Below are 27,914 nucleotides of genomic sequence, written 5' to 3'. Positions count from 1 at the left end.
TTTTGGTAGCCATTACCTTGGTCGGTAAGGTTGCTAAGGGCATTAATGCTGGGGCTTCCGTATATGTTATTTTTGAACCATCTTCATCCAAAGTTCATCCCAGAGGCAGTTTCTTCTTTGCACATCAGTCAGTCAATTTATTCGCCCTTTTTAAATTCAAAGCCATGCATGGGGAGGAAGGAAAAACATTTACATACGCTTGATGTCAAGAGAGCCATATCGTTTCACTAGGACAGAACCAGACACTTTCATAAATCCTCCCAGCTGTTCATAGCAGTAGCAGACAGAATAAGTCAATCAACCTCCATCCAGAGAATTTCTTTCAGGATCACATCCTACACACGCATGTGCTACAATGTGGCTAATATCACTGCCTGACAGAGTCACTGCTCATTTGAGGAGGTTGTCGAATCTCCATTACTGGAGATATTTAAGAGCAGGTTAGACAGACTACTATCAGGGATGAGCTAGACCGTGCATGGTCCTGCCGTGAGGGCAGGGGACTGGACTCGATGACCTCTCCCGGTCCCTTCCTGTTCAAGTGTTCTGTGATTCTATTTGACAAGGTTACAGTTGGCTTCAGCAGCCTTTCTGTCTCAGGGTCCAATTGCGGATGTGACTAGGTTATAGCCTGGTAACCTAACCCGGTCCACGGGTCCATGCATTTGCCTCTCATTACACTGTGGCTGAAGACTCAGGGGCAATGCTAGATTTAAACGAGTTGTTCTCCAACCTTCATTGAAATGGGCGCCAACCCTACTTCCTGTTCCTATGTCTGGAGCATCACCAGAAGTGGAAAGCACGTGCGCAATCACTCGAAGGAGAGAAAACGGTTACTAACCTGTTCTGTAACGATTGTTGTTCTTCAAGTCATGAGGCACAACCCACCCGCCTACACTGGAGTTCCAGCTAGGACAACTGGGGGTGGGAAGATCAGCTGTGTCCTTTATACCTGCTCACAGTGGCACAGGGGGCCTGAATCACCCCAAAGCCGAAGGGAAACATTTCCAATAGCCATGTGCTGGCACCCAAAGGAAAAGTGGAAAGGACGTGCAATCCATCTCAACAAACAACAGTAACAGAACAGGTTCGTAAGGGCTGTTTTTTCTCTGCTCTTTCAATTTTTCTGTAAACCTGATGTGCAGTGTCATTTATTTTAACTACAAAAAGATTTGCAGATTCAGTCAGTATTCCCTTCCATACCTCAGTCATCTTAACCCACTTTACTTTTAAGATAGATGTGAATAAAAAGAAGCCCTGAGCACTGCAAAAATGGCATTTTAAGCAGGAGCTATTATTTGGTAATACCAGGGCACCAAGAACATCTTTACCTAGAGGCTACATTTGCCTTTCAGCTCATCTGCTGTGGGTTTTCTTTTGAATTTGCTTCTATTCAAGTCCTTGCAGGTTCACAATCGAATCCCCAAAGATGTGTTAAACAACATAATCAGATCATGAACATGATTTAAGGGATAAATAACTCACAATCAGCTTTAGTCACCCAGCATGGCCCTGCTTAGATACATAGTCCCAAGGTCTTTGATCTAAACTAGAAGGGGCTATAGGTCCTCCGGAACACAATAGTCTTCAACAGGTTGAAATGGACCTTTTTCTAACATTTAATTTGTTAACTTTGCAATAGAATTGACAGAGCTACTAATAACGACATTTAAAAGCTATTACTCTTACCAAAGACCTAAAGGATTTTATAATGCTAAAGTAATGCTCCCCAGACTCGAATGATAAAAATGCACTCTCCAAATCATGTTATAGGTGTATCATTGCCATTACTTTGCTTATTGGTTTCCTCAACTGGCAAAATACATCAAAGAGGCGAGAGCTTGTTTTTTGGATTTTTTACAGTCACATTTCCTGATAAACATCTCACTAACCAAGCCCCGTTGTGCTGTAAAATCTGTGGGTTTAAAAAACAGGTGGTGGGGGGAAGGGAAGGGAAGAGCAGTGGGTTTTTGGAGACTATTTGCTGCTCAATATGTTTGGAAATTGCCCAATATTTATTTCCAGATTGAGCTGCAAATTCCAGCCCCTCCCCAATTTTTACATTCCTTTGTATTCCACTCACCAACATATACTATTCCCCAACACAGTTCTGAGAACTGCACCTTGCAGATTGCGACGGCTGTACAAATGTTCTCACCCGAGCCCAAACTCCCATTTGTCGCAGCACATGGGGAAAAAAATAATCTTTAAATATAGCTCCTCATTTCTTTTCTTAGATTGCAGAACTCCAAACTGCCATGCACTCCCCCGTTCGCCTGAAAGTGATTTGTTGGCAAGAATAGAACTTTGGTTTCCAAGGTGCAGTGAGAGAATGCAGAGGCAGTGGAGGGGACAGGCTAAACAGGCAGCGATATCGGGTATTGCAGCTCTGGGGACGTAGCCAGGACAGCATTAGGACTAGAGTCAGTCACACACAACATGGAGCACTTTTATGTAGCCCTTAATGCTGCCAAATGGATGTGCACACATTAGTCACCCTAGCGAGGCAGGTAGTTCCTCTATTATGCTCAGTTTACCGGTGGAGAAAGCCAGGCATGATGAGGCTAAGAAGTTATGTATAAAATGACCAGACAAAATGATGAAGCCCCCTTTCTTTGAGGAAATGCTCATCTGCATCTCTCCGAGTTCCTCAGTACTGCTCCTCAGTCGCTGTAGGATACATTGATTTCTGCAGAGGTGCCATTTTCAGACCCCCCCCCCCATAACTCTACTAGAATATCCCTGTCTGATTGGCTGCACTCCCCTCCCTTCTAGGGAAGGGCAACCAATCAGAGCAGCTGCATGTATTGAGAGAGAGCCTATAGTAGCAGAGCTCCTCCTTCCCTCACTCGAAACACTAGGACTAGCGCAATCTTGAAGTCCTCTAGCTCTGGGTTCTCGCAGCTGGCTGGTGAACTGGGGCTCCTTGCCCATCCTGCAACTCCCATAGCTAAAAGCGTCTTCAGGCCCGGTAGGGAGATGGTGAAGTGACTTGGGCTGAAATGCAGGGTCCTAGGGTTGAGTCATACATGAGCTCAGAGCCCAGAACTGGCACATGTTGTAAACAGAAACCAATAGAGCCCTTCATACCCCCATTTTACAGATGAGGAAAATGAAGCCCAGAGATGTCAAACAATTCAACTAAGGCCATGCAGGCAAAACTAGGGTTAGAAGTCAAGAGGTAGCGGCTTCTGTTATTCCATGTTTCTATTACAGTGGCAGCCACAGGCTTCTTGCAGGGTCCTGGCCCCTGTAGAGTATAGAATCATGGACTCATGAAATCCTAGAACTGGAAGGGCCCTCAAGAGATCAAGTCCAGTCCCATGGACCAAGCATGGTCTATATCAGAGTAGGCATTGCGCACAGAGACAGCGTTCCTGCCCGCCGGGGCTCTGCACTGGAGGTTCCCCCACATCTGCCCAGTCATGTTGCTCTCAGATTGGCTCCAAGGCCCTTTGCCCCCTGCTTCCTTTGCAGTTCACACAGAGGATCCTGGAGCCTGGCTGGGAATGAGCATCCCTTCCCTCAGTGGAAATGAGGCCAAGTGTTTCAGAGAGCCGAAGAAGAGAAGTAGGAGCTTGGGAGAGTTATTCCTTCCAGGAGGAGGAAAGGAAAAGGGAGAAATATGGGCACTGGGAAGGAGGTAGCCCTAAATACTATCTTCCCCATGGGGGCCAATACACCTACGTGGAGCTCCCCCCATTTGTTCCAATTTGGGGATAGTGTGCATTTTTGGCAAAGGTCAGGTGTTTGCTCTGTTTTGTTTAATATCACGTGGCCCTAGAAGTCCCCCTGCCCTGAGCTTGCGATCTCTCTTTCTGCTAAGTCCTTTCTCCAGAGGCTGTCTTTAGTGTGGAGTAATTGCTTTGTTTACCAGGCGATTTTCTAGCGATGCTTTTACACTTATTGGGATGTGCCCTGTAATCAATACGCTGCAGAGGCTAACCATTGGTTCATTTCTTTTTGATGAATGATGTGTGTTGCATTTCCAGGAACCATAGCTCTCTGCTCTTCATCATTAGGAGGGGCCCCTCGTGCACCATAGAGACTTCTCTTTGATTATCATCCGTTATTGACATCGTGACGGCAGACCTGAGGCACAGAGGTTACCGGAATGTGGAATGGCCCTTTCGGCAAGAATGGGGAATCCAGCTGAGACTGAAGGCTTCGCTTACTGGTTGGATGGCGTCTCCTCTTGGTCATTTTGGGGAATAACTCATGAGGTCAACACCTCTTCCTGCACTTGCCCCTCTCTCTGGGCTGTGTCCCCTCTCTTACTGCTGCCTCTTTGTGACTTGGCCCCAAATGGTTTCCTCTTCTGGGGCTGGAATGTCTTGCCCCACAAACAGCCTCATCCTGGTCATTTCCCCAGTGGCCGGTTGGGGAACCGGGCCTGCACCGTACTGCGGGTTCCAGCCAGCACTCAAGGTTTGTTCCATCCCAGACCTTGCTGCATAATCCTGAGCTGGGGGCCAACAGGTGCAGCAGGGGGACTGGCTCTGCATGCTAGGAAGGGGCAGAGCCTCAGGTGGAAGAGGCAGGGTTGTGGGGCACCATCCCGCCACCAGCCCTTCAGCTCCATCTAGAGTGCTCCCGAGGTGATTTTAATGGGCCCGGGGCTCTGGCCACCACCACTATGAATTGCTGGGCCCTGGGATAGTTACTCCCTTTGACCTCCCCCATTGACAGGCCTGCCCTGAGCCCTTTTCCTAACAACCTGGCTCTCCTTACCTTCTCCGGGTCTGCCAGCTTCACCATTCCCTCTGCCCAGGGACCAACTGCTGGCTGCTTCCCTCTGTAGCCTTCAGATACACCTCCCTCCTCCCCAAAAAAAATGACTGCAGCCTTTCCTAGCAGCCTCCTTTCTGCTGCCAATTTCTTGTCTTTATAAACCCAGCCCAGCTTGTTCCTTCCCAGCAGGGCTCCCTCTCTGAGTCCAGGGATTATTTAGCCATCTGATTCTCAGCTGTGGCCTGCTGGGTTAATTAGCCCCCTTCTTGGAGGTCATTAACCTTTTCTGGGCAAGTGTGAGGTAAACAACCTGTCACACCATCCTAAAGAAAATCATAATACTAACCACGTCTAGAGCTCTCGCCATTCCTTCCTTTCTCTCAAAGCACCACGTAACTGTCTTTTTCTATAAGGAAACCTCAGAGGGTCAGAGCTAAAAAACCTTTGCCTTTTCTAGGATGAACCATCTAGAAAGCTGTAGAGCATTCAATTTTTCTGCTTCCCTCAATTGACCTTTGCACCAGTCTGATCTTGTTCTTCCCAAATCAGGCAAAAGGGATAGAGGGAAGAAAAGAAGAGAAAAGGTGATGTTTAGACCCACTGTTAGCCAAATGTGCTACATTAATGACCAAACACTACCTTGCATCTCCTGTTAACTGCCTTGTTTTGAACCATGATGTTACCCTTTTTCATAAGGGTAGCAAGAAACCCGAGTAACATTCAGCTGAAGTGACATTATCTGCTTGTGTTGCTTTTCCACAGACAAAGGGCAAATAGGACTCTCCAGTCCAGATGGCCTTTGGAGTAACAGGCTAAAAAAATAAGAAAGAACATAAGTAAAGTTTCCTTGAGACAGCCCATATTGCACTGTCCCCCTAAACAGTCTATGCTATAAAATGACACCGCGAGAGGATTCCTTATGGATTTAAAAGTACAGTACACACAAAACAAATGTGCAGCAGTGCCACAGCTAGATTTATCACAGTAACCCTTAGTTTTCACTCCACTTGCCATGCCATTAACTGTTTCTTTTTTCTCACTGTGATAGGCTTTATTTACTTTATAAATTCTTTGGGATAGGAAACCTGCTTTATTACATGTCTCCAAAGCACTCCAAGTATCAATATTAATTTCTGCACTTTCTCCTCCTCCTGTAGTCCAGCTGTTGCTCCCCAGTTCAGAGCCGATGTTGGAGATTTGGGTCCGGATTCTAAGCATTGCCCGATCTTCCTGTTGTTTCCCCCAACCTCTCAGCCTCATCATAACTGAGTGTAAGTTGGCTCGCTCTCATCCACAAGGCAGGCGCGCTCTGCCCCTTGGTAAGGTACTTGGCAGCAATGGATGGCTCAGATAAGATACAAATTTAGCGCAGGGGGTCATCAGGTATTGAGAACACTGCGGCCGGTGTTTCCATATGCAAACAGCTTAATGCTGGACAGCGACTGGGCTAAGACCAGGGCTTGGTATACAGAGACCTGAGATTGCTTGGCCACATGGCAAACACGCGGTTAAAAATCCTTTTAAAGAGGCAGGAAAGAAGAGGAAACTGTGAAACCATTTACGAAGTATTAAATAAGGCTTTCGTTTGTCACAACCGCCTTTGTTTGCTTCTGCTGCAGCGAGTTCTTAGAAGAGCCCCTCCCCCTTGTTGGACAGTGTCTTAGGTGGGATTGAAGATGGTGCTTTGGGGGAGACAAGATGTTACCTGAGTTGGGCTGGAGATGCCATTGCTGCTGTCACTGCCCCAGTCCAATCTAGCGCGGAAGAATCCCTGGCTTGAGTCTCTTTGGTGGCGTTGGAGCTAGTCGTCACACTTATCCCAGGTGATGGCTGAGATTCAGCTGAAGCTGGTAGGGACCATCTGGGTCTCTCTTTCTGGACAGGTGTCATCTGGGCATTGCTCACAATCCGGATGACAATAGTCCAGGGTCCCAGGTAATGGCAGGTAATGGTAATAGGTCTTTCTACCTATTCTTTTTGGACATTCATTTCCCCACCAAATCTCTTTTGAAGGTCTCAGAGAGAGAGTTGAGCTTTGCCATAACTCATCACTACATTATTGTCTCCACCTATTAGACCTAATATCCTTCTTACCAATTTTGGCTCATTAACTTCTGGCTCCACACTTCCTGTCAACATAGTATCAACTAGGCCTTTATTTTGTCACCCTTTGGTACCTTTTCCCATCAACATTTGCCACTATAGGTTGTTACGATGTTTTCATGAACATTTACATTTACAGGCGGGCTTAAGCTTTCGGTACATTTATAGGGTCGCTTGTCACAAGAGGACGCCAGACAAAGGACTCTGTGGCAATGATGCGAGCTAGTTTTATGCTTCCCCACTGAGGCTCTGAATCTGTCTGGCTGGTTGTGTGCAGTCAGCGGTCCCCGGATCTTGCACATACAACAGCAACACAATGGTTTACGAAGTTATTAGGAAGAGGGCTGACAACGTAGTCGTGCTGCTAACAACACCTCCTGAAGCTCCCATCGTTCCTAATGAACATACACCTACTACAGATCCCCGGCTGCATACGGCACAGCATTTCCCACAGAGCAGTGCCCGTCTGAAGTGCCGACAGGAAAAGTGTATAGCATCCACTTGATCGATTATTTTCTTCTAATAAACCTTTCCTAAATGGAACTTCTTTACCCCTCTGTTCCCCCCTCCCAGCTAGTTTTTCAGATAAAGGCTATACAGGGAACAATCCATCACTGCATTGTAGTTTCTTACATCCTTCTTGGTATTTGTCCTTTGAAATGCCTGAATATGTATGAAGAATTGCATTAAGTCGCATGCTTCTCACATAGCACCTAAGGGCAGAGAATTGCTGGCTGTTTAGAAATGCAACAAAGACTTTGTGGTATGGTTAAATCTGTTCTTCACTAACAGGTGTGATTTACTTCCAGGGAAAACTGATCACTGCCTCAGCAGCCTTTTTTTTTTTTTTTTTTTTTTGCCATTGTTCCCCCAGTGTTTCATAAGCATACAGCTTGCAGCTGACAGCTCTGATTTCCATGACATGTTTATTGATTTGCACAGCTAATATATTGGGCTGGTGGAATAGTTTATTAATTGAAGAAGCGTTGCAATGGCAGTTGAGATAATTTAGGTTTTGTCAACGCACGACAGTGTTTGTGCATTCAGCCTTTTTTCTGCATGCACATTGTTTATTGCTTTGTGTATGACTGATGTTAGGCAACACCTATGCTATAGGAGTTATATCTCAGAGAATCCAGTGGCAAGTGTCTAGCATATTGATTTTCTGTCCACATTTTTCTTTGGATTGTAATAAAGTTTAGAGGCCCCAACCAAAATTTGCCCCGAACTGTGGTAGTGCGATACAAAGACATAGCAAGAGAGAGGCCCCATCTAGGACCTTCCAATCTAAATAGACATGACAAATAAAGGGTATCAATGGCAGAACCTGGCTTTAAAAACAGGTCGCAGGACTCCCCGGTCCAGTGCTCTAACCACTAGAGAAGACCACCTTTTATTGGGTACCTTACACTGGGATCTCATGTGATGTACATGCTGAGCTCACCGAATGAGGCTGCGAAGGAAAATCAGTGAAGTAAGACTCAATGACCTCCTGAGGTCTCTTCCAACCCTATGATTCTATAACCTCTGCGCCACCCTCTGGTACATAGGTGTCCTCAAGTGACTATCTACAGACGCTTCAGGGGGTAGCCGAGTAACTACAGACACTGTATCTACAGAGACTATCTGTTCTAATGAGTCCGAGGGTAGCTGGTACACAACGCTCGATATTGGTTAATTGAATAGTTAATCTCACAAATTCTTGTCGGTTAATCGACTGTTCTATAGTAACCGTGGGCAGGGCCAGCAGCCAGAACACTCCAGCCCCACTCCCGAGGAGCCCCCTGCTTCTCCGCGCTGTCTCTGTATAAGAGGCAGCAGCACAGGGTGCCAGGCAGGAGCTGGTCCACAAGAGGAACCCGTTTAAAAACCAGCTCTCCTCGCGGACCGGCTGCCTGTCGCCCCAGGCTGCTGCTTCTGATTCAGAGGCAGCAGCAGCGTGGGATCGCAGCAGCCCCTGGGTCTGAGCTCCCAGACCCGGCGCAAGCCGGAACTGAGCCAGTCTGCCTGCCTAGCTCCTAATACACTTTAAATGTAGAGTCGCAGGGGGAGGTCCTTGAGCCAGCATGAGCCAGGACTGAGCCAGGCTGCCTGCCTGCTCAGCTCCTAATAGACTTTAAATACAGAGCCACAGCAGGGGTAGGTCCCGGAGTTGTCGCAAGCCAGGACTGAAAATTAAATTTCTTGTGGGGATGGAGTGGGGGTGTAAATGCATGTAGTCTATAGAATTAAGCTTTTGCTTAACAGTTAATCGACTGCACTATTACATCCCCAGTGCACAACAGTCTGGCAAACCAAGTGGGCCACGGATTCCCAAGTGCTTATGGAGAACAATTTGAACTCTGTCAACCAGGCTGCGGGTGCTAGTCCCAGAACCCTGCTGGCCCGTGTTTGAACACGATTAGGTCTCTTCCTTTCCGCCTCTTCCATGCAAAGACAAAGGGGTGCTCGGAGTGAGGGTCAGCGCCGTTTTCTGCACCACGAGAATCTTCAGGCAAGCAATGAGACATTGCTCTCCACCGGGCTGTTTTGCAAGCAGGATTGATGTGAACACTGAGCTTTTAAATTAACACGCGTTAATGAAAATGGAGCGGTGATAACTATTCTAGGAGCCCTCGCACACTGAACAGCCTCATTAAGCTGATATCGTATTGTCTTCAAATCCATTCAGATGATGTGTTCATGTTGGTATTGTTCCCCGGAGCAGCATCTGCAGGTATGCGTGTATTTTGGAAAGGTGCTTTGGAAGGCTGATGGTGTTATTGTATCACATGAACATCTCTTTAGAAGCAGGCAAGGGAAGGTTTATAAGAACGTTGCTCAACATTTTCCTAGGATAAAGTGTCGTCACGTCTCCATATGCCCTCCGGTCCCTGGTATTCTTAATGCAAACACAGGGTTTGCCTACAATGAGCAAAGAGCTTAAAAAGAACAACAAGGCAGCTTTCGTGCTGCGTTGTACACATTCTGAACGGCATCAAACAAGATCAAAACGGAATAGTGTGAGGAGCAGCCAAGAATGCTGCAGCCACTTCAGTCTCTCACAGGCCTTACGGTGATACTTGCAATGGGGAGCCTGTTCCAAACATCGCTGACGCATCATCTGTCTCAGGTAGCCCATAAAAATATGCATTTTCATAACGCAGCCACTTCAGTTTGATTGAATCAACCATTCATTGCTTAGTGCTTCCGAACATCTTTCCTAGGGTTCTTTTTTGTCTGGGTATCCTGTACGTGAGCTCATTGTTCAGGACTCAGGAAGCATCGCAAGTTAAGGGAGAAGCTTCTTGGCACCTGGCCTAGCTGCTTTGTGCTGCTGAGGTAAAATAGCTGCACAGGAGCCTCCTGACACAGGGGAATTGTTGTGCCATCTAGAGAAAGCTTAACTGACTTCACGCCATCTACTCCCCCCACTTTTATGCAGAGGGTATTTTGGGGGCAGGGCATAACACACTTCCCCTGATTCTTAACTGACACAACAGGCCTTATGGGAGCACAGTACCCCACATCATTTAAAGCAGCCCAAAGGGTGTCTGGCGGGGCGTGGAAGGGTGTGTGGCTGCGAACTGGGGGCAGGAGTGGGATGGGGGCACAGGATTTCAGTGCAAGTGGGGAAGGGGCTGGAGTGCAGGGTCTCGGTGGAGGGGATGTTTGAGTGGGCTGGGGGTGCAGGGTCTTGACAGAGTGGTGTGAGGGGGCTGGGGATACAGGATCTTGGCGGGGCGGTTAGTGAGGGAGCTGGGCTCTCCAGCCCTGCCCCCCCAGCTGAGACCCTACAACCCGACCCCCCCCCCCCTCACCATCCTGCAGAGACCCATACCCCTCACTCACCACCCAGCCGGGAGAGAGGGAAGGGAAGCAGCAGCACACCCAGCCGCTTCTAACTCTGCTGCTTCTCCGCAAGGCAGCTCCCGCAGGAAGCCTCGGAGTTCTCTCTCCCCTACCCTAAGCAGGAAGCCAGTGCTGTCACCCCAATTTTGCAGGGGGCCGCAAGCATTGGGTCCTGCTGCAGCGGGAATGACGGGGGACTGAGCTGGACCTGCGGGAGCTATAGATTCCTGATCCCTGGCATAGGAGGTGGGGTTTTCACCGCCAGAGAGCATGAAAGCAGCGTGAGATCATTCTGTCATCTGGCAGGAAAAACTTTTATATAGAGAGAGATCCAATCTTGAGTTAAAAATCATCAGTGATGAAAAATTTACCTCTACCCTTGGTAAATTGTTCCAATGGTTAAGTACTCTCATTGTTAAACATGTGCCTTATTTCCGGACTGATTTTGTCTACCTGCAAGTTCCAGCTGTCGGCTCACGTACCTCTCTCTGCTAGACGGAAGAGTCCATCATCAATATTTGTTCCTCATTTGTACTTAGAGACTGCCATCAAGTCACTCTTTGCTTGACCTTCTCTTTGTGAAGCTAAAGAGATTGAGCTTTTGAGTATATCACTATAGGGCAAGTTTTCTAAACCTTTAATCAAGCTCCTGGCTCATCCCTGAAGCTTCTTCATAGACTCATACAACTGAAAGGGACTGCGAGAGGTCATCAAGTGCAGTTGCCCCACATCCTCTGGACAATGCCTGACAGATGCCTATCTAACCTGCTCTTAAATATCTCCAATGATGGAGATTCCACCACGTTCCTAAGGCAATTTAGTTCAGTATTTAACCACCCTGACAGGGAGGTTTTGCTAGTGTCCAACCTAACTCTTTCTTGCTGAAATTTAAGCCCAGTGCTTCTTGTCCTATCATCAAAGCTTAAGGAGAATATTTTGTCTCCCTCCTCCTGGTAACAAACTTTTAGATACTTGAAACCTGTTATGTCCCTTCTCAATCTTCTCTTTTTCAGACTAAACAAACCCAGTTCTTTCAATCTTCCTTCACGTTGTCTAGACTGCCGATCATTTGTTGACATAATCAACATCTTTCTTGAATTGTGGGCACAACAGCTGGACACATATTCCAGCTGTAGTTATAGAACTGCCAAATACAGAGCTGAAATATGCTTTATACTTGGACTCAAGATTCCCTTTTTCGTGCCCTCCACAATCCCATTCGCTCTTTGGGCTCAGTATCACATTGGGACTGCTGAGCAAAGAGACTTTTACAGGGGCAAGGGACATTTTTGGGGGTCTCAGGCCCCGTGAGTCGGATCCAGCCCTGGCTTGCCTGCCTCCAGGCCGCGAGACTTGGTGTTGCCCCTTCTGCAGTGGGGAGCCTGTGCTGGGCACTCCCGCCGTGCAGGTGGGGAAGCACAGGGCTGGAGCACCAACACTGGCTCCCCTATGGTAGGGGGGAGATCCACGCCTCGGGGACCAGATCCAGGAAGAGAAAGGCTGGATCTGGCCCCGGGGCGATAGGTTCCTCACTCCTGCTTTAGGAAGAGAACAGCTAGGATCTACCCCTCTCCCTGCAAGAAAAGGAGGGTATGTCTACACTACCCCGCTAGTTCGAACTAGCGGGGTAATGTATGCATACCGCACTTGCTAATGAAGCCCGGGATTTGAATTTCCCGGGCTTCATTAGCATAAGCGGGGAGCCGCCATTTTTAAATCCCCGCTGCTTCGAACCCCGTGCAGCGCGGCTACACGGGGCTCGAACTAGGTAGTTCGGACTAGGTGCCTATTCCGAACTACCGTTACTCCTCGTGAAACGAGGTGTACCGGTAGTTCGGAATAGGCACCCTAGTCCGAACTACTTAGTTCGAGCCCCATGTAGCCGCGCTGCACGGGGTTCGAAGCAGCGGGGATTTAAAAATGGCGGCTCCCCGCTTATGCTAATGAAGCCCGGGAAATTCAAATCCCGGGCTTCATTAGCAAGTGCGGTATGCATACATTACCCTCCTAGTTCGAACTAGGAGGGTAGTGTAGACATATCCGGAGGGATTAAAATCCTCCCTCCAAGGAGCTGGAAGGCAGGGGAGAAATGAGAAACAATGGTAACAGAGCCACAGAAAACCACAACACGATTGTGCTGAACTGGGGAGAGAGCAGTTTGCGCTGTGATGTTGCAATGTGAGACACTGGGGCTGGCAAGTTCCATGCAAACACCCCCACAACATGCCACTTTGCCATATTCCTTTCGTGGCCCTCAAGCAAACTGTTTGGGTCATGATTAAATGTCTCTCCAGCTTTTCAAGGAGGAAAGTCTTTGCTCGGTCACATTGAAAGAGCAGTAAACAGAGCCCAGAGACATGGCATTTAGCTACTCCAAACTTCTGCCTGGATAAAGCAGCAGCACTTTGTAGTTAATAGTTTACATACCGTGCTGGAATGGCTTAATGTGATCTTGTCACTGAACAACAGAGCTTTTGCACAGGTACGACGCTTATAGGCTTTCCTGCTCCATACACACACCAAAGCCCCCCAAATCCAGCACACGGACTCATTACTGTTGTTTGAAACTAGGGGAGTATTGGGAAACCAGGGAGTGAATGGAGAGAAGATCACCCACTGCATTCACGAATTCATTCAAAATGGCTGTGGCAGCTCGCTAGGTCTTGCTGGAGATCACAGGTAGTCTGCATTCCTCTCTGCTGAATGTCTGAAGTGACAAAGGTGGGAGAGTGAGTTGACCCACGGCAATTTTGAGTGAGTGCAAATGCATAAGAATGTGGGGGATTTAGGTCCCCTCTCTAGTACTTTCTCTGACCCTTATGAACTAAGAGGCAGAGGATTAGAGGAGAGGGGACAAAATAGCACAAACTTTAAGAACTCCCCCCCACATATAGTAAAGAAGCTTACACTGAAAAAGGGATTACAAAAAATCTGATGTAGGATCTAATTTTACTACATTAAACTAAAATCAGAAGAAGGGGAAAGAGGGCTGCGCCATAAATTCTCTGTGGAGCAGACAGATCTAACAAACAGCCGCAGCACGGGACCAGGCTAATCTAGTTTTTCAGTTTGAACACTGACATCTGTTTGGTCTATGATCTGCACCTGATAGCTCTGCACACGGCTGCACTTCTTGTTGCCATCAAAGCAGCCGGCTGATGTCAATAGTTCAATAAGCAGAGCCAAGTTAAAAAACAATCATGGTGATGGGTGACATATTTCCATTAGTGTACTAGATGTGCACACAGATATATCACTAGATACCAGCTGCTAAAACAATGCAGTGTTCTCTACAGTGCAGGGAAAAGAGCGCTCGAGAGGGATGGCGAGCGGAAATATGACAGCGGGCAATGAAATAACATATTTATTTTTTCAAGGCTGGGTCAGCTCACAGCTCGTTCGCACTGAGCACTGATAGACCAAACACTCCTCTTGTACCCGGCCTTTCTGCATCGGTAGTTTAGCTGCTACCAGGAGGGTTGTATTTCCCCACAATGTGGCCTCTGGATAATCACTGCATTAAATCTTTGGGTTCCAGCAAGGTCATTCCACAGCTAGCTACTTGGGTAACAATTTCCAGTCAGTTACCAAGTCAGACCCCTACATTTTTAGTAAACAAACAGGGAGCTTTAATGCAGAGATCATTTAAGCAGTATTTGAAAAGCTTTGAAGCCCACGCTGGCTGGTGGCAGATCTACCACTGTTTCCCCTTACACAGCATCATCACAAATGTTGCCGCTCTAAGCCCTATCACAATATAATTCCAGCATAGCATACGCGTCTGTACTACAGCGCGCACACAGAGCTAGACCCATTCTTTTCCCTGTGGTCTTCTATTAGCAATGATTTTGCTGTCTCTTGGCTGCAAGATGTGGCATGGCTGATTGTCTTCAGAGAGAGCATGTCACGCAGGCTTTGTCCAAACACTTATGAGCAGCGTAATGTCTGGGATTCCCAACAGCATTCCTGTGGATGGACTGGTCTCCTCATTGTTTGGTAAAACAGGACATCTATAGTCTGTATTCAGAGTGGTGCAGATATTAAGAACCAGCTTGGACTGTGCACACAGAATTGGTTTCTGTTGATCAGCTACTAAGTACATGGGGCTGTGAGACTCTTATTTATAATCACTCCACTTTTCTAAGATTTGATTGGCTCAGCTCTAAGCAGTGAACGCATGTGTATGCAGGCATGACTTTGTCCTTAACTGAGACGTTACGCTTCAGAGAAACTTATGATGCGCAGCTAGTAATTATCACAAGCTTTTTTTCTGGATAAATCTGGGCCTTTTCAGTTGAGTTGGCTGGCTCTGCTCCGCACTAATTTCAGAGACACGGACCTTTTCAACAAAAAATTCTGGCTACCTACCTGTTGCTACATCTTTTGAATTAAAAATCAAAACAGCGCTATTCCTTTTGACTGTCGTAGTTACCCAATACTGGGAGTCTACTGAGGTGTTTCCATTAGAATAGAGCAATTGATGACTTAATCCAATGTTCCTTTGATACAATCTTATTTACAAAAGAATACACAGAAATGTCTTAATTCCTTGAACATAGGAGGAATCAACCAACAGGAGAAGCATCTTTACTCATAGTTCCAAGCCTCTTTCTGGATAGCACTCTGTGCAAAAGCTCTCTGTTGGCTTCTCTGAAGGTCATAGAATCATAGGGCTAGAAGGGATCATGAGAGGTCATTCATGGCAAGACTAAATATTATCTAGCTCCATCCCAGAAAGTCAGCCCCCTGTATAGTAAGTATACTGGGGCTGCTATTTAACAGGGATCTTTGTCTTTTTATGGTTTTTCAGAAGAAACAAGTCCCATGTATCATATTTTCTAAAGTCACATTTGATATTGAGAGCCCATTCATAAAAAGATTAATAAATGCTCAATGGTTGAGATTTAAATGTTTGGTAAATCAATTGCTGTACATTGTTATTGACTTCTTGGTCTCTAGAATTGTTACTTATAATTGTCAATAACACCCTTTATATTAATGTGTTTACAAGCATCTGTAGCGCATGCTATTTATGCTTATAAAATGCTCATTGCTGCTATAATTTATTAATGCTTTGCATTATTTCCAGGTATAAATAGCTTGCGAAGTGTAATCCATTTTCATACAATTTTATGTCTTCATTTTGTGTCCTTTGCTTCAGCTCTGGGGATTGGGACATAGCAGGGGATGGTATGTGCAGAGGTGAGCAAAGATGAGTACAACTCAGTTGCTCTTGGACCAGTCCTGGGCGAAGGACTGCAAGAGGAATCGCAGCTAGGGGCAGCATTCCACCTGGCATAGAGATAACATGCTTGTGGTCACAGCCTTTTGGTATCAGTTAATTTCCCAAACAAAATCATGAATGTTTTATACCCAGAAACCTTCATTGCTTATGATTGAGGTCTGTAAATGAAGTGGGGCAAGACACCTTCACCTGAAGACAGGAAAATTAACCCCCAGAAAATAAAAAATGGCAAGGCCATCACTTGGATAGGTCTCATGCTATTGGCACCATCAGAATTGGCATCAGGCACTGCCTCTGGTAATCAGGCCTAGTGGTTAAAACATGGATCTCAGCTAGGCATAGGGTTGGGCTTGGGCCAACAATGGTCCTGGAATTGAGAGCTGGAGACAAGCTGGGTTCAAAACTGAGATCAGCATTCGTAACCCAACCAGAATCAGAACCGCAGCCAGAGTCCAAGGGTAGATCAAGGTGTCAAAGTCAGGGTGTCAGAGTCCAAAGCCGAGACAAGCTGAGACTGAAGCTGGAGTGCAGATACAGGTTGGAGGCTGAATCTGGATAATCAGAATTGAGAGGTGAGGGAGAGGATCAAGCGAGGGAGGCAAGGCCAGTGCATGTGGGCGACCAGGCTGGAGTGAGGCTCGTGCAAGGCAAGGATGATGCTGAGACAGGCCTTGAGCTGGTTAGGCCTCAATTGGAGTATTATGTTCAGTTCTGGGCACCGCATTTCAAGAAAGATGTGGAGAAATTGGAAAGGGTCCAGAGAAGAGCAACGAGGATGCTTAAAGGTCTAAAGAACATGACCTATGAGGGAAGGCTGAAGAAATTAGGTTTGTTTAGTTTAGAAAAGAGAAGACCGAGGGGGGACATGATAGCAGTTTTCAGGTATCTAAAAGGGTGTCATAAGGAGGAGGGAGAAAACTTGTTCATCTTGGCCTCTGGGGATAGAACAAGAAGCAATGGGCTTAAACTACAGTGAGGGAGGTTTAGGTTGGACATTAGGGAAAAGTTCCTGTCAGGGTGGTCAAACACTGGAATAAATTGCCCAGAGAGATTGTGGAATCCCCATCTGTGGAGATATTTAAGAGTAGGTTAGATAAATGTCTATCAGGGACGATCTAGACAGTGCTTGATCCTGCCAGGAGGGCAGGCGACTGGACTCGATGACCTCTCGAGGTCCCTTCAAGTCCTAGTATTCCATGATTCTATTCTATGATGCTAAGGCCAAGGCAGGAGCAGTGGTGGGGGCAGGCTGGGAGGTGCTGGAGTCTGGTGCAGTGCGAGGCAGCAGGAGGTTTCCTGGCAGGGTAGCGCTGGTGCTCAGACTGATCTGCAGTTTTGGGTGGGTGGTATGGAAATACCTGCTCGGGGATAGGTTGTTGCTGCTGTATACTTGAGGGTTGGGGAATCAGTATCAGGCTGGCTCTACTATTTAGCAGACATCTCAGGCTGAGGACAGAATGAGCATAGAGACTGAGATAACCTCTCACTGCTCAAAGTGTTCCCTTCACGTTAGAGTCAAGGCCCATTGGCAAGGCAGTAAGAGGAAGATTGCTCTGCTGCCGTTCACAGGGTACTTGCTTTATGGAGAGACAAACAGGAACAGCACTGTGAATCTGGCACCTTTGATTAGCACTAAAATTACCTCAGATGACAAAGATTAATTATATTAGTTCCAGGCCCAGGCGCTGTGTAGAAACACAGGAGAGCTGGTGGCACTGTGTAATACATTATTACTACCGGCAAAATCATAAGGGACGCTGTCAAGAATTAGGCACAGCAGAGACAGGCAGATGTGTAAATAGCAGCTAGGTATTTATTTGCATAGTTACATTTATACATGACTTAAGTTTCTCCAGTGTATTGGGCCAATTTCTGCTCTCAGGAGCTGAGGTTTAAATAACTAAGTGGGGTCATGTTAGATTTACAGCTGTATAACAAAGTACAGTTTGGCTCACTACATTTGAATGAATAGCTGGATGTTTCAAGGGGCAGTAAAATCAGCTTGCATTTCCTGAAAAGGACAGCAGATCAGATAAGCATAGTCCTTTACTTTAATCACTGGAAATACCAATCCTAAGAACAGCTTCAGTGCAATTTTTCTATTTTAAACACCAAAAAATGAGCTTCTGCATTCTCATTTTGAATACACGCCCACAAAATGACATCACCATGTAATATTCGTCACAAGTGAGCATCAGCATTAAGAATCTAGAGCATGACATTTCAGCTCTCTTATCCCGACAGGTAAACATAGAAAAGTCAGGACCAATATTAGAAGTGCCAAAGTTAACAGAGTTTCATTCCCTATATATAAGGGTCAACTCCCACATAAAAGCTTATGTTAGTGAGCACATACTGCAGAATTAAAATGCCATTTTGGAAGCCCTGCTTGCGAAACACTCAGCTTTCTGTTATTACAATGACAGCTGTTAGAGCTTGAGTCAAAGCCCATCAAATTCGACAGGAGTGTTTCCAATTACTTCAATGGGCTTTGGCTTAGCTCCTTAATGGTAAAATGGTGTTATTTCCCTGGTCATTATAACAGAGGGCTGCACATCAGTACAGGTTTCACAGTACAACATCCTCTACTCAAGGAGAGAGACAGAGAAAATCATCCATTAATAGACTCAGAGCAAGGCTATCAATATTTTTGTCTCACACCCAGGTAAATGTGGTCCTTGCAAAGCTTTAGCGTTAATCCTAGCAGCAACTTCAGCATGAAGAATGTCTTTTGGGGATTACTGAATTAATCTCAATTTAGAGTGTGGTGGTACAGTAGTATTATTGTATCACATTATATAGTATGGGCACATGTAATGAAAGCAAAGCCTTCCTGGAGAAATTGAATTCCCACTCTCCTCAGTTCTTCCCTTAGTGCCCACATAGGTATGCGACAGTGTGCAATAAATTTGGCCCGATTACACAACTCTGTTCGATGGAGCTTTGCCAATGTAAAGAAAGCGCCAAGCTGGTCATTCAGCGTCTCTTCCCTGTCAGGGTTTGCTGCCCTAAGAAGAACAGTACAAAGCTGTGGAACTAATTCTGCTGTCCTGGGGCACCGCACCCCCTCACAGCTGATAGAAGAATTTGTCATTCCAGATAAGCCGTTTAGACAGTCATTTGAACTTTTAAGATCTTTTCCTCCAAAATGCTAAAGTTCCAGACAGATCTTTCCTCCAACTCAATAGCGAAGAGTGATTCTGTTGTGACAAACAAAATTTTGGAGCAAAAGGCATCATTGCTGCTTGAATGTACTGGAAATGTAGATACGATGGCCTGAAGCAAAAAGTCTTCTCATGCTTAGAAACTACTGTTCAAGTGGGAATATTTTTGCATTATTGCCATTCACAAACTGCAGTATTCATCATTCACTTGAGCCTGGGCAGGACTGTGTTTCTACCCAAGGCAATGAGAATTTTTCCATCGACTTCAAGTGGAGTGGGCTGTCAGAATCTGAATAAAATTTGCATTTGGTTATTTGCATGTTTAGACACAAATATGACTCATGCAGCAAGAAAGAAAAATTCATGCACAGATCAGACACCTTCAGTGTTTCACCTTGTGGGTGAGCCTTGGTCTCTTTATTCAAAGCGCCTATGTAAAAGACAATACAATAAAGCACATTTATACTACATTTGGCTGCTATAGCCACAGTGAAGTACCCTGCAGCAGTTATCCCATAACATTATTTTATTCATTTGACAAAGAAAAGAAGAAGATACTACAATCTAGCTTGGCCTGTCAACATGAAAATCCTGATTAGTGGATGTCTGGAAACAATTTCTTATGAAACGCTTTAAAATCTATCAGCAGAGTCTCATCATGAGGACATTTTAAGGGACCCACAAATGCTTGAAATAGTATCCAAGTGCCTATGACTCTGACATCATAGGTTACCCACAGGCAGGCAAATATCTGGTTTCTCTCCTTTCTGGTAGGAACAGAAATGTTTCTGTCCATCTTGCCTTCCTTATTTTTTGGTGTACTGATGCACACAACATAGGGCAGAAACTGCCCTGCGACTCAGGCAGGTCCGAGACTACTTTTTGAGTTCATGCCTATCCTATCAACAAGAACTGGCAATAGAATTACTGCTGTTTCCCGTGATAAACAACATATTAAAAGGCAATACTGCTACTACTTTCCTTAGAATCAGGTGGAAAAGGAAAAAATAAGTTCTGCGATTGCATGGGTTACATATATTCAGAGTTAGAAAGACACCAAAATACTCAGCAAACTAAGGGTTTAGAAACAAGCATAGGAAGACACAGCAATTGAGAAAATAAGCCCTAAATGGTGCATTCAATGTGGTGGTGGAAATTTAATGGAAAAACACAATCCTTGTTCAAGTGCTGAAGATATATCCTTAGGTAGCGTTCAGATTAGAGCTAAGCCCTCCAAGCTTATGGCTAAATTCAGCTTTTACATACACCCTTGCAAATCCACTCAGATCAATGGGGAGGCATGGCTGTCAGGAAGAGCAGGGTTTTTTTTTTAGTGGCTTCCACAGGCTTTTTGGAAAAGCAGTGGGGGGGGGGGGCGAGGAATCCAGTTCATTATATTCCATCATTCCTTTCCAAATAAGCAACGCCAGCTGCCCAAATGACTTGAGTCCATTCTAAGAGTGTTCAGCTGTGCCTGTAAAGAAAGGCCTGTGGCGGGAAAGAAAGTGGGGTCAAGCAGAGGACGTGTCAAGTGTTTGTGTGCACTGTGGCTAATCCAATATCATACGGTACATTTACAGTTTAGTCTGGATCACAGGCTCCACAGCATGAATGTGAACACTGGGCAGGCAGAACCAAGAGAGAGGAAGCTCCCTGCTGGAGTGGTCTTCATGAAACTTGATATGCAGGTAAAAATCCCCCGTGTACAGAAAGAGCAGAGCGCCGAAGCACACGGAGTTTTCGGATGGCTTCACCTGAAAGAGAAAAGGTTTAAGTGAGCTGATTAAAACAAATTTGGTTCATAATAATATTAATAAATAATAATAGTAATAATAAGCCATTCTATAATATATTCCATCAAAGGATCCCAAAATGTTCTAGAAACATTCATAAGCCAAACCTCCCAAACCCCCTTCACCTCTCCCACAAGGAAGTAAGCGTTATTATGGATGACAGGAGAGGGATCATGTGAGGATTACCTGTTGTGTTCACTCTCTCTGGGGGATTTGGCATTGGCCACTGTCGGCAGACAGGAGACTGGGCTAGATGGACGTTTGGTCTGACCCAGTCTGGCCGTTCTTATCCCCTTTTGACTGATGGTGACGCTGATGTATTGAGAATGAAGTTCAATGGGTTCACCCTAAGCCTTGCAGCATTTCTCTGGTGGAGCACAGATCTCTTGAATCTATCAGAATTTGGCTGTGTTTGGCAGAAGCCATGAGAGACTTCCTGAGTAGCCAGGAATATCTAACTCTTATTCCTTATGTTCCTTGTATATTAAAAGACTGGTTTTTAAACAACTACTTAAAGACCACTTAATCAGTTGGGTATAGCTGAATTCATCCCCATGAAGTGGCATTTATGGCAGCACTGTCCAAATAAACAATGTGCTTCACCATCATTGAGCCAAAACAATTTAGTGGGAGACATCTCAAGATGACAGACCTCCCACATTAGCACGTCCCAATTCAGTATCGTACACTGAAGCATTTTTTCACGTTTATATAGAACTTTTCATCACACAGCAATTCACAGTTTATATACTTATAATAAATTATATACATAAACTGTAACTCAATAAAGCATGTAGACATGCATTTAACTATAATTATGCGAATAATCCCATCCCTATTCAGCAAAGCATTTAAGCACAGACTTAAATTTAAGATCATGTCTTAGCGACAGTGACTTTTGCATATCTAAAATTAACTACGTGCTTTGCTGAACTGAGCTGGGATTAGTCGCATGCTTTGCTCAATTGGAGCCATAAAGACTGAACAGATTTCACTGAAACTTTCCCACAAATGTCATGTGTTTCAAAAGAGATGAAGGAAACTGAATGGTGGGGAGAAAGGTTACTACTTGCCAATGAATGTTGTTCTGTAGCAACCTGATCCTGCAAGATGCTGAGTGCTTCCAAGACATGTTTAAATCAGTTGCGGTGGGGGAGGGGAGAGATTATCAGCATCTTGCAGGATCAGACCTACGCAAGGCATTTCTATAGGAGTCATACAACGGGGCCACAGCCAGTGCGGGTGCTGAGGCAAGGTGTGTGTGGGGGGCGGTCTGGCTCTGTGCCCTGCAAGGGCGTTGCTTTGGGAAGGCGGGGCCAGGATAGCCAGCCGTCAGCGCTATCCAGACAGTGGTACGGCCCCTCCCCGCCCTCAGAGCCACACAGAGCACCTAGTGTGGCACTCTGGTGGCAATTCAATGGGGCCCGGGGCTCTGGCCACTGTCGCTGTAGTAGTAGCAGTGGCCAGGAACCCTGCTGGGATCCTTTGAATTACTGGGCCCATGGGCAACTGCCTTCTTGGCTCTCCCCAACCCCTCGACTCCCATCATCAGGCCTGGAGTTATCCGCACAAGGCATACGATTTGTGTAGAGATCCACAGAGGCAGTGTCACAAAAAGGATGCAACACTACACATGGTGATCCTTGCCCTTGCGGCCTGCAGTCATCTAGGAGCGAGAGTCTAAATACAGTTTCCAGTCCTATTCAGTTCTTGGCCTCTTGCTATTCAAGGCAACACTTGTGCTGGTGATTATATCTGATGATAGTATTTATTTGTACTGCTGTAGTATTTAGAGACCCCAATCAGGAACTCAGCCTCTGTTCATAAGCACTGTGAAGAAGGCCTCTGCCGTAAAGACTTTACAGTTTAAGTAAAACTACACTGATGTTCCTCTCGTTTCACATCGGACATGGAGGAGCTGTCAAAAGGTAACAGATGTTGATTGTTATTCCTGAGCTGATTCAAAGTGACTATATACAGAAATTAAATGTTTTTCCCCCATTACCAAGCCCCTAACCCATCTCGTAAATACACGCACACTGTGAAAATAATATTGGTAATCGTAGAGAACATAGGAAACAGAAGTTGCTGATAGTTACAGAAATTTCCAGGGCAGTTGGACTTTTTCCTTTTTAATTTTGCAAGTATCAGCTCAGTCTGAGCAACTAATTAATCGAGATAAAACATTAGTAAGAGCTGAAGGAATATTACGAAAGTGGTTAGATTTAATGTGGCCAAGATAAATTCAAATGAATTCTCAATCAATGCAAAGTATTTTAATCAATTAGGCTCTGCACTGTTATCTCATGTCTCAAATTCCTACATCTGGTAATATGTATCACAGTCTTGTTAATTACTAATGAAATCATCTTTCTTTTGTGTTTTAAAGGGATAGTGTCAAGCAGTTTTAACTCAGACTAAAAGTTGTGTCAAAAACAAACATTTTGTAGAATTTAAAATCCATAGAAATGTTTTAATGATTAAAAACCAATAAAACAATTTGGTTTTTAATATAACTAGATTCTTCCATTGTTTGAAACAGAAGAATCCGAAGACAACTTCACTATATTAGATAATAAGAAACTGAACATGGACTTTCAACTCTCAGGGAGATTAAGTATTTCTCCATGGACAGAAATGAAAAATCATGATTTTTATTTTAAGAATTGAAATATTTTTGTGCTGTATAACAAAAAATGTGCTGAAATTTGTGTTTATCTATCTAACCTTCTCTCCCATCTTCCCTCCCACCCCCACAGATATGTGCAGAAAGAAATTCAAGCCTCAAGAAAATCAACAGATTTTCTTGAAAGTGAATTTTTAGGAGCCTGGCTTGGTAAGAAGCTAAACTGGAGGATATCAGTTAGGTCCAGAAAGGGAAACTCAATTCAGCATTGACAACCACTGCATTTCTATGTCAATGTAATAGTCTACTGGTAAAAATTGGCTGATTTACACCTGCTGAGAATCTGGTCTGATGTATCAGTCAGTTTATGTAAAAAGAATACAGATTCACTGAACTCTTTCAATCTCCGACTCAGGGTCTTTTTGAGATTTGGCTTAGACCTTGGTAGAAGTCATTTCTCCCCACAGTATCAATACCCACAATACAAATCAATTTCTGAAATTTACTTTTTGCCATTGATTAATGATATGATCAACATGGGAGGATGAGAGAGACTCTGATAACATCAGATCCACTGCTTGAAGAAATTTCCTTCTGTAATCTGTACTTGGAGCCCTCAGGAAGTATGACGAGGTGTTATCTTTGGGACTTACTGTGGGAAAGTCCCTGATACCAGTACTACCGAATAGAATACCTTTTTGTCTCAGAAAGTTCACATTTCCCCTATGGCCTTTTTTTAATTAGAATTTGAACAAATTAAAAAAACAAACCCTACTTTAATAAGGGATTGTGTTTACAATAGCAGTGCTGAGTTGGACTCAACAGCAGGGGGACTGCTGAAATTGCAACTCAGATATTCACAGAAGAAATAACCTCTTGGCTTATCACCTCAAGGGAGACCCAATCACAAGACAGAATATATTACACTGACTTCTACCTTCTCTATTGCTAATCTCATGAGCAAGATTTTTGCACAATTGGGTCCTAAGCACTGGAATACGGATTTAAAAAATATCAGCGCTGCCAGAATGATAGCTCGAGGTCAAGAAAACCTTCTCTTGATGATTTCTGTTGACACATTTAAACTAGAATTATACAGCAAGCAATACCGCTTTAAAACAACATTTTCTGTATACGTTGTATAGTTGAAAAAACATGCACATTGAGTCTCCCATGGTTAACCGTTAATTTCTCTCCAGCTCAGATTCAGTTAGATATTCAGGTCTGACAGTCATATTTTACTGGGTAACTTAGGATCTGACCTAAGTAAAGACCTGACTCACTCCCTCTTCATGTTTATTTGATATGCTACTGGAAACAGAACATTCCTTATTATGTCTTTCAGTATTTTTCTTCTGTTTTTTAATCCTCTTTGATTTTTTTTTCTATCTTTAAATAATATTCAGTGTTTTGCCTCAGGAACAAAAATCACTCTAACCTGAAATCTCTCTAAGTAAACTTGAGAGAAAGCTTAACTCCTCTTAGGATGGACACAATACTTTTTCTTGGTTTTGACACTGATTTTTTTTTTAATTTAAAAATCAAAATGATGAGAGCAGCCTTTATAAATTTATATGACAACTGAATGAACATGCTTCATCTTTTTGGTCAGTAATGTTTATCTCATTTTCTCTATATCAGTCATCTGAAGAAATGGATTGTGCCAATGAAACCTCATGACACCATCTACATTTTTTGTTGGTCTCTAAGATGCTACAGGACTATTTGCTGTTTTTTAAAAAAAATTCTATATCAGGAGCATTTCCTCAAAACCTCACTAAAATTTGTTTTAGATGGTTTCTTTATTCAGCCTAGGGGATATTTCCATTACCTTGCAGAAAAAGTTCTTTCAACTTTAACTGCTAGTGGAGTTTGAATGGCTCAGGGGACTGGCAATATTGTATCAAACCTTTTATCAATGATACTAGTTCAGGTTTTTGCAAGATTGGTAATGATCAAAAGATATTAACATCTTTAGTTGCCTGTGTCAAAGGAATCGGTGGCCCTAAATCATTACATGGGAATGATTTTCTACAGAACCCAACACCCTCTCTTGGCATTGTTTGGGATTCTTGGTCAACATTAGTACATTAGGAAAACCAGGCCTCTTTAAAGTGTGCACCCGTAATACTGAAGTACCCAAAATCACAAATTACTCAAAAACTCAAAACCCTTTGTTGGTGATATCAGTGAAAGATCAAGGATTCAATAGGCACAAAGCTGGATCCCCTTTGAGGCGGACCTATGTAGGTCATAATTAAGAAATGTTGGCAGGCCTGCATGGGAATGTTTGCACAGCAGTGGCTACTTATGTTGTACTTTTGTATGATGAAATAAAAGGGTTTCCTATGCTGTCAACCAATCACCTTCAACAGAATTCACTCTTACAAAGCTGCATCTGTTGGCCTCCTGTTTTAGCACATTAGTTTTGAATGCAGGTGTCATGCAGATGAGTGATCCATTAAAAAGAAAGACTCACTGAATCAATATAAAAGGTGTTGGATCCAACAAAGGTGATAGCATCATGGAGCTCATAGTTGTGCACTCCATTTTGGTAATCCTGGTACGGGATCACTGTTAGAGCAAATGGGCCCACGCTGCGTTTGCTCCAGTTGGTCAGCTTCACCTCCAAAGCGATGGGATCCCCGACTTTGCAGTCCACTACAATATCACAGTCACAGGCCTTTCCATCCACCAAGACATCTGCAATAGAAGAAACGAACATCACATTATTTAAAACTTTTGCTGCAGGAACTGCACTAAAATTGATCTTCATAAGAATCTTGAAAGATGTACAGCAACAATACATACCAGTTTAGGCTATAGATTAAATACATATACTGGGCACTACTAATGAACTGCAGAAAGTCTCAGAGGGGTAGCCATGTTAGTCTAATTTTAAAAGCAATGAGTAGTCCTGTGGCATCTTAGAGACTAACAAATATAGAGGATCATGGGCCTTCGTGGGTAAAACCCACTTCATCAGATGAGCTGGAATGGAAATAATAGAATCCCAGGTATATATAACAGCAAAAGTAGTTACCTGTCAATAGTCGGACTTATGTTAATGAAGCTAATTAAGTAAGATGGATTCATTGTTTTGATGTGAAAATGTGAATGTCAAAGGCAGGGAAAATTGCCTTTGTAGTGCATTAACCAGTTAATATCTTTATTCAAGCCCAGGATGACAGTGTCAAATCTGTAAATAAATTCCAGTTCTGCAGACTCTCTTTCTAATTGGGTGGCAAAGTTCCTTTGTAGAAGAAAGACTACTTTTAAATCTATTACTGAATGTCAGGTAGGTCAAAACAGTGGTTCCCAAGCCCTAGGCCATGGCCTAATGCCAGGCCACGGATCTCTGGCTGCCAGATCTCTGGGGCATGCCGCTTTCGCTACAGCTGTTGGGAGAGGCATGTCCTGTCCCACCTCTCAACCAACAGCACCAGGAGGGGCAAGGTTTCCTCCCACCATGAAAGAGTGCTTCCCTGCATGGTGGGAGGGCTGCGTAGAGGTGCTCTACCACCACACATGGAAGAGCTCATCTGTGGCCGGAGGAGACCCTGCCCCATCTGGCGCTGCAAGAAAAAATGCCCTGGAATTTTTCATGTCAAAGAAGGAAGCATTCAGTGAGAAACTTTCGGAGACAAGTTGGATCAGTGTGGTTTATTACAAGTCAGCAGCTCATTTTCCACTTTTATAAGAAGTAAAAACATTGGTTGCATTTTTCCATGCACCAAAACAACAAACACTTTCCACATGAATAACTGCCAACCCCATTCAGCTGGCAGGCGCTAGAACTATGCCCTGTCCTCACCCTGTTTCCTCTGGGGAAGTTAGTACAGCCAGGGATGCTATTTGGAGCCATCCTTGAGCATAGAGAGGCTAGCTTTCGGCAGAGGTGGAGGAGAAAGCAGCTCTTTGCACCCTCGTGCAGTGAAAGCCACAATCTGGCCCTATGCGAGCTGCACGCTATCTGCTCTTCATGCATAAACACTGAGCAAGAAGAACCAGGTAGTCAGCTGGGGGAGTGGGCAGAGGAGCTAGAGCCAATTCTCAACTACAAACTGTAACTAGCTACAGATGCCCACTTGTCCATGTGTCATAGCCAGAAATAAACCTCCCTGTTAATAAGGAGACCTACTAATGCAGGACAGTCTATGCTGGAGTTTGCAATGTAATATATACACCCTAATATCCAGCAATGAGAAAAAACGGGATTTCAAAATGACAATGGTAAGAAAAGCTTGAAAGAAAGAAAGAAAATATTTCACTTTAAAGACTAATAGATTTATTTGGGCTTTCGCAGGCCGGAGCACTTTTATCAGACACATGGGTGAAGGTTTCTGACAAAGTGGGCTCCAGCCCACGAACGCATCCTCCCAAACAAATCTGTTAGTCTTTAAGGACCCCTCATTGTTTTT

At 44.6% G+C, this 27,914-nt stretch overlaps 1 protein-coding gene across 1 annotated transcript in view; it reads right to left on the bottom strand.

The window, feature by feature from the left end:
- Window positions 1-17,703: 17,703 nt before the first annotated feature.
- TRAPPC9 (trafficking protein particle complex subunit 9) overlaps window positions 17,704-27,914 on the bottom strand; it is a 660,858-nt gene continuing 650,647 nt past the window's right edge. The window contains exons 22-23 of the mRNA XM_075920070.1: window positions 25,973-26,196; window positions 17,704-20,828 (exon numbers count right to left, since the gene is read on the bottom strand). Coding sequence (XP_075776185.1) covers window positions 20,649-20,828; window positions 25,973-26,196 — 404 coding nt within the window. The 3' untranslated portion in view covers window positions 17,704-20,648. The remainder of the gene's footprint in view (window positions 20,829-25,972; window positions 26,197-27,914) is intronic.

Source organism: Pelodiscus sinensis, chromosome 2 (genome assembly GCF_049634645.1).
Source record: "Pelodiscus sinensis isolate JC-2024 chromosome 2, ASM4963464v1, whole genome shotgun sequence".
NCBI lineage: Eukaryota > Metazoa > Chordata > Testudines > Trionychidae > Pelodiscus > Pelodiscus sinensis.
Note: the sequence above shows the minus strand (reverse complement) of the source record. Positions and strands in the feature narration are given on the sequence as shown.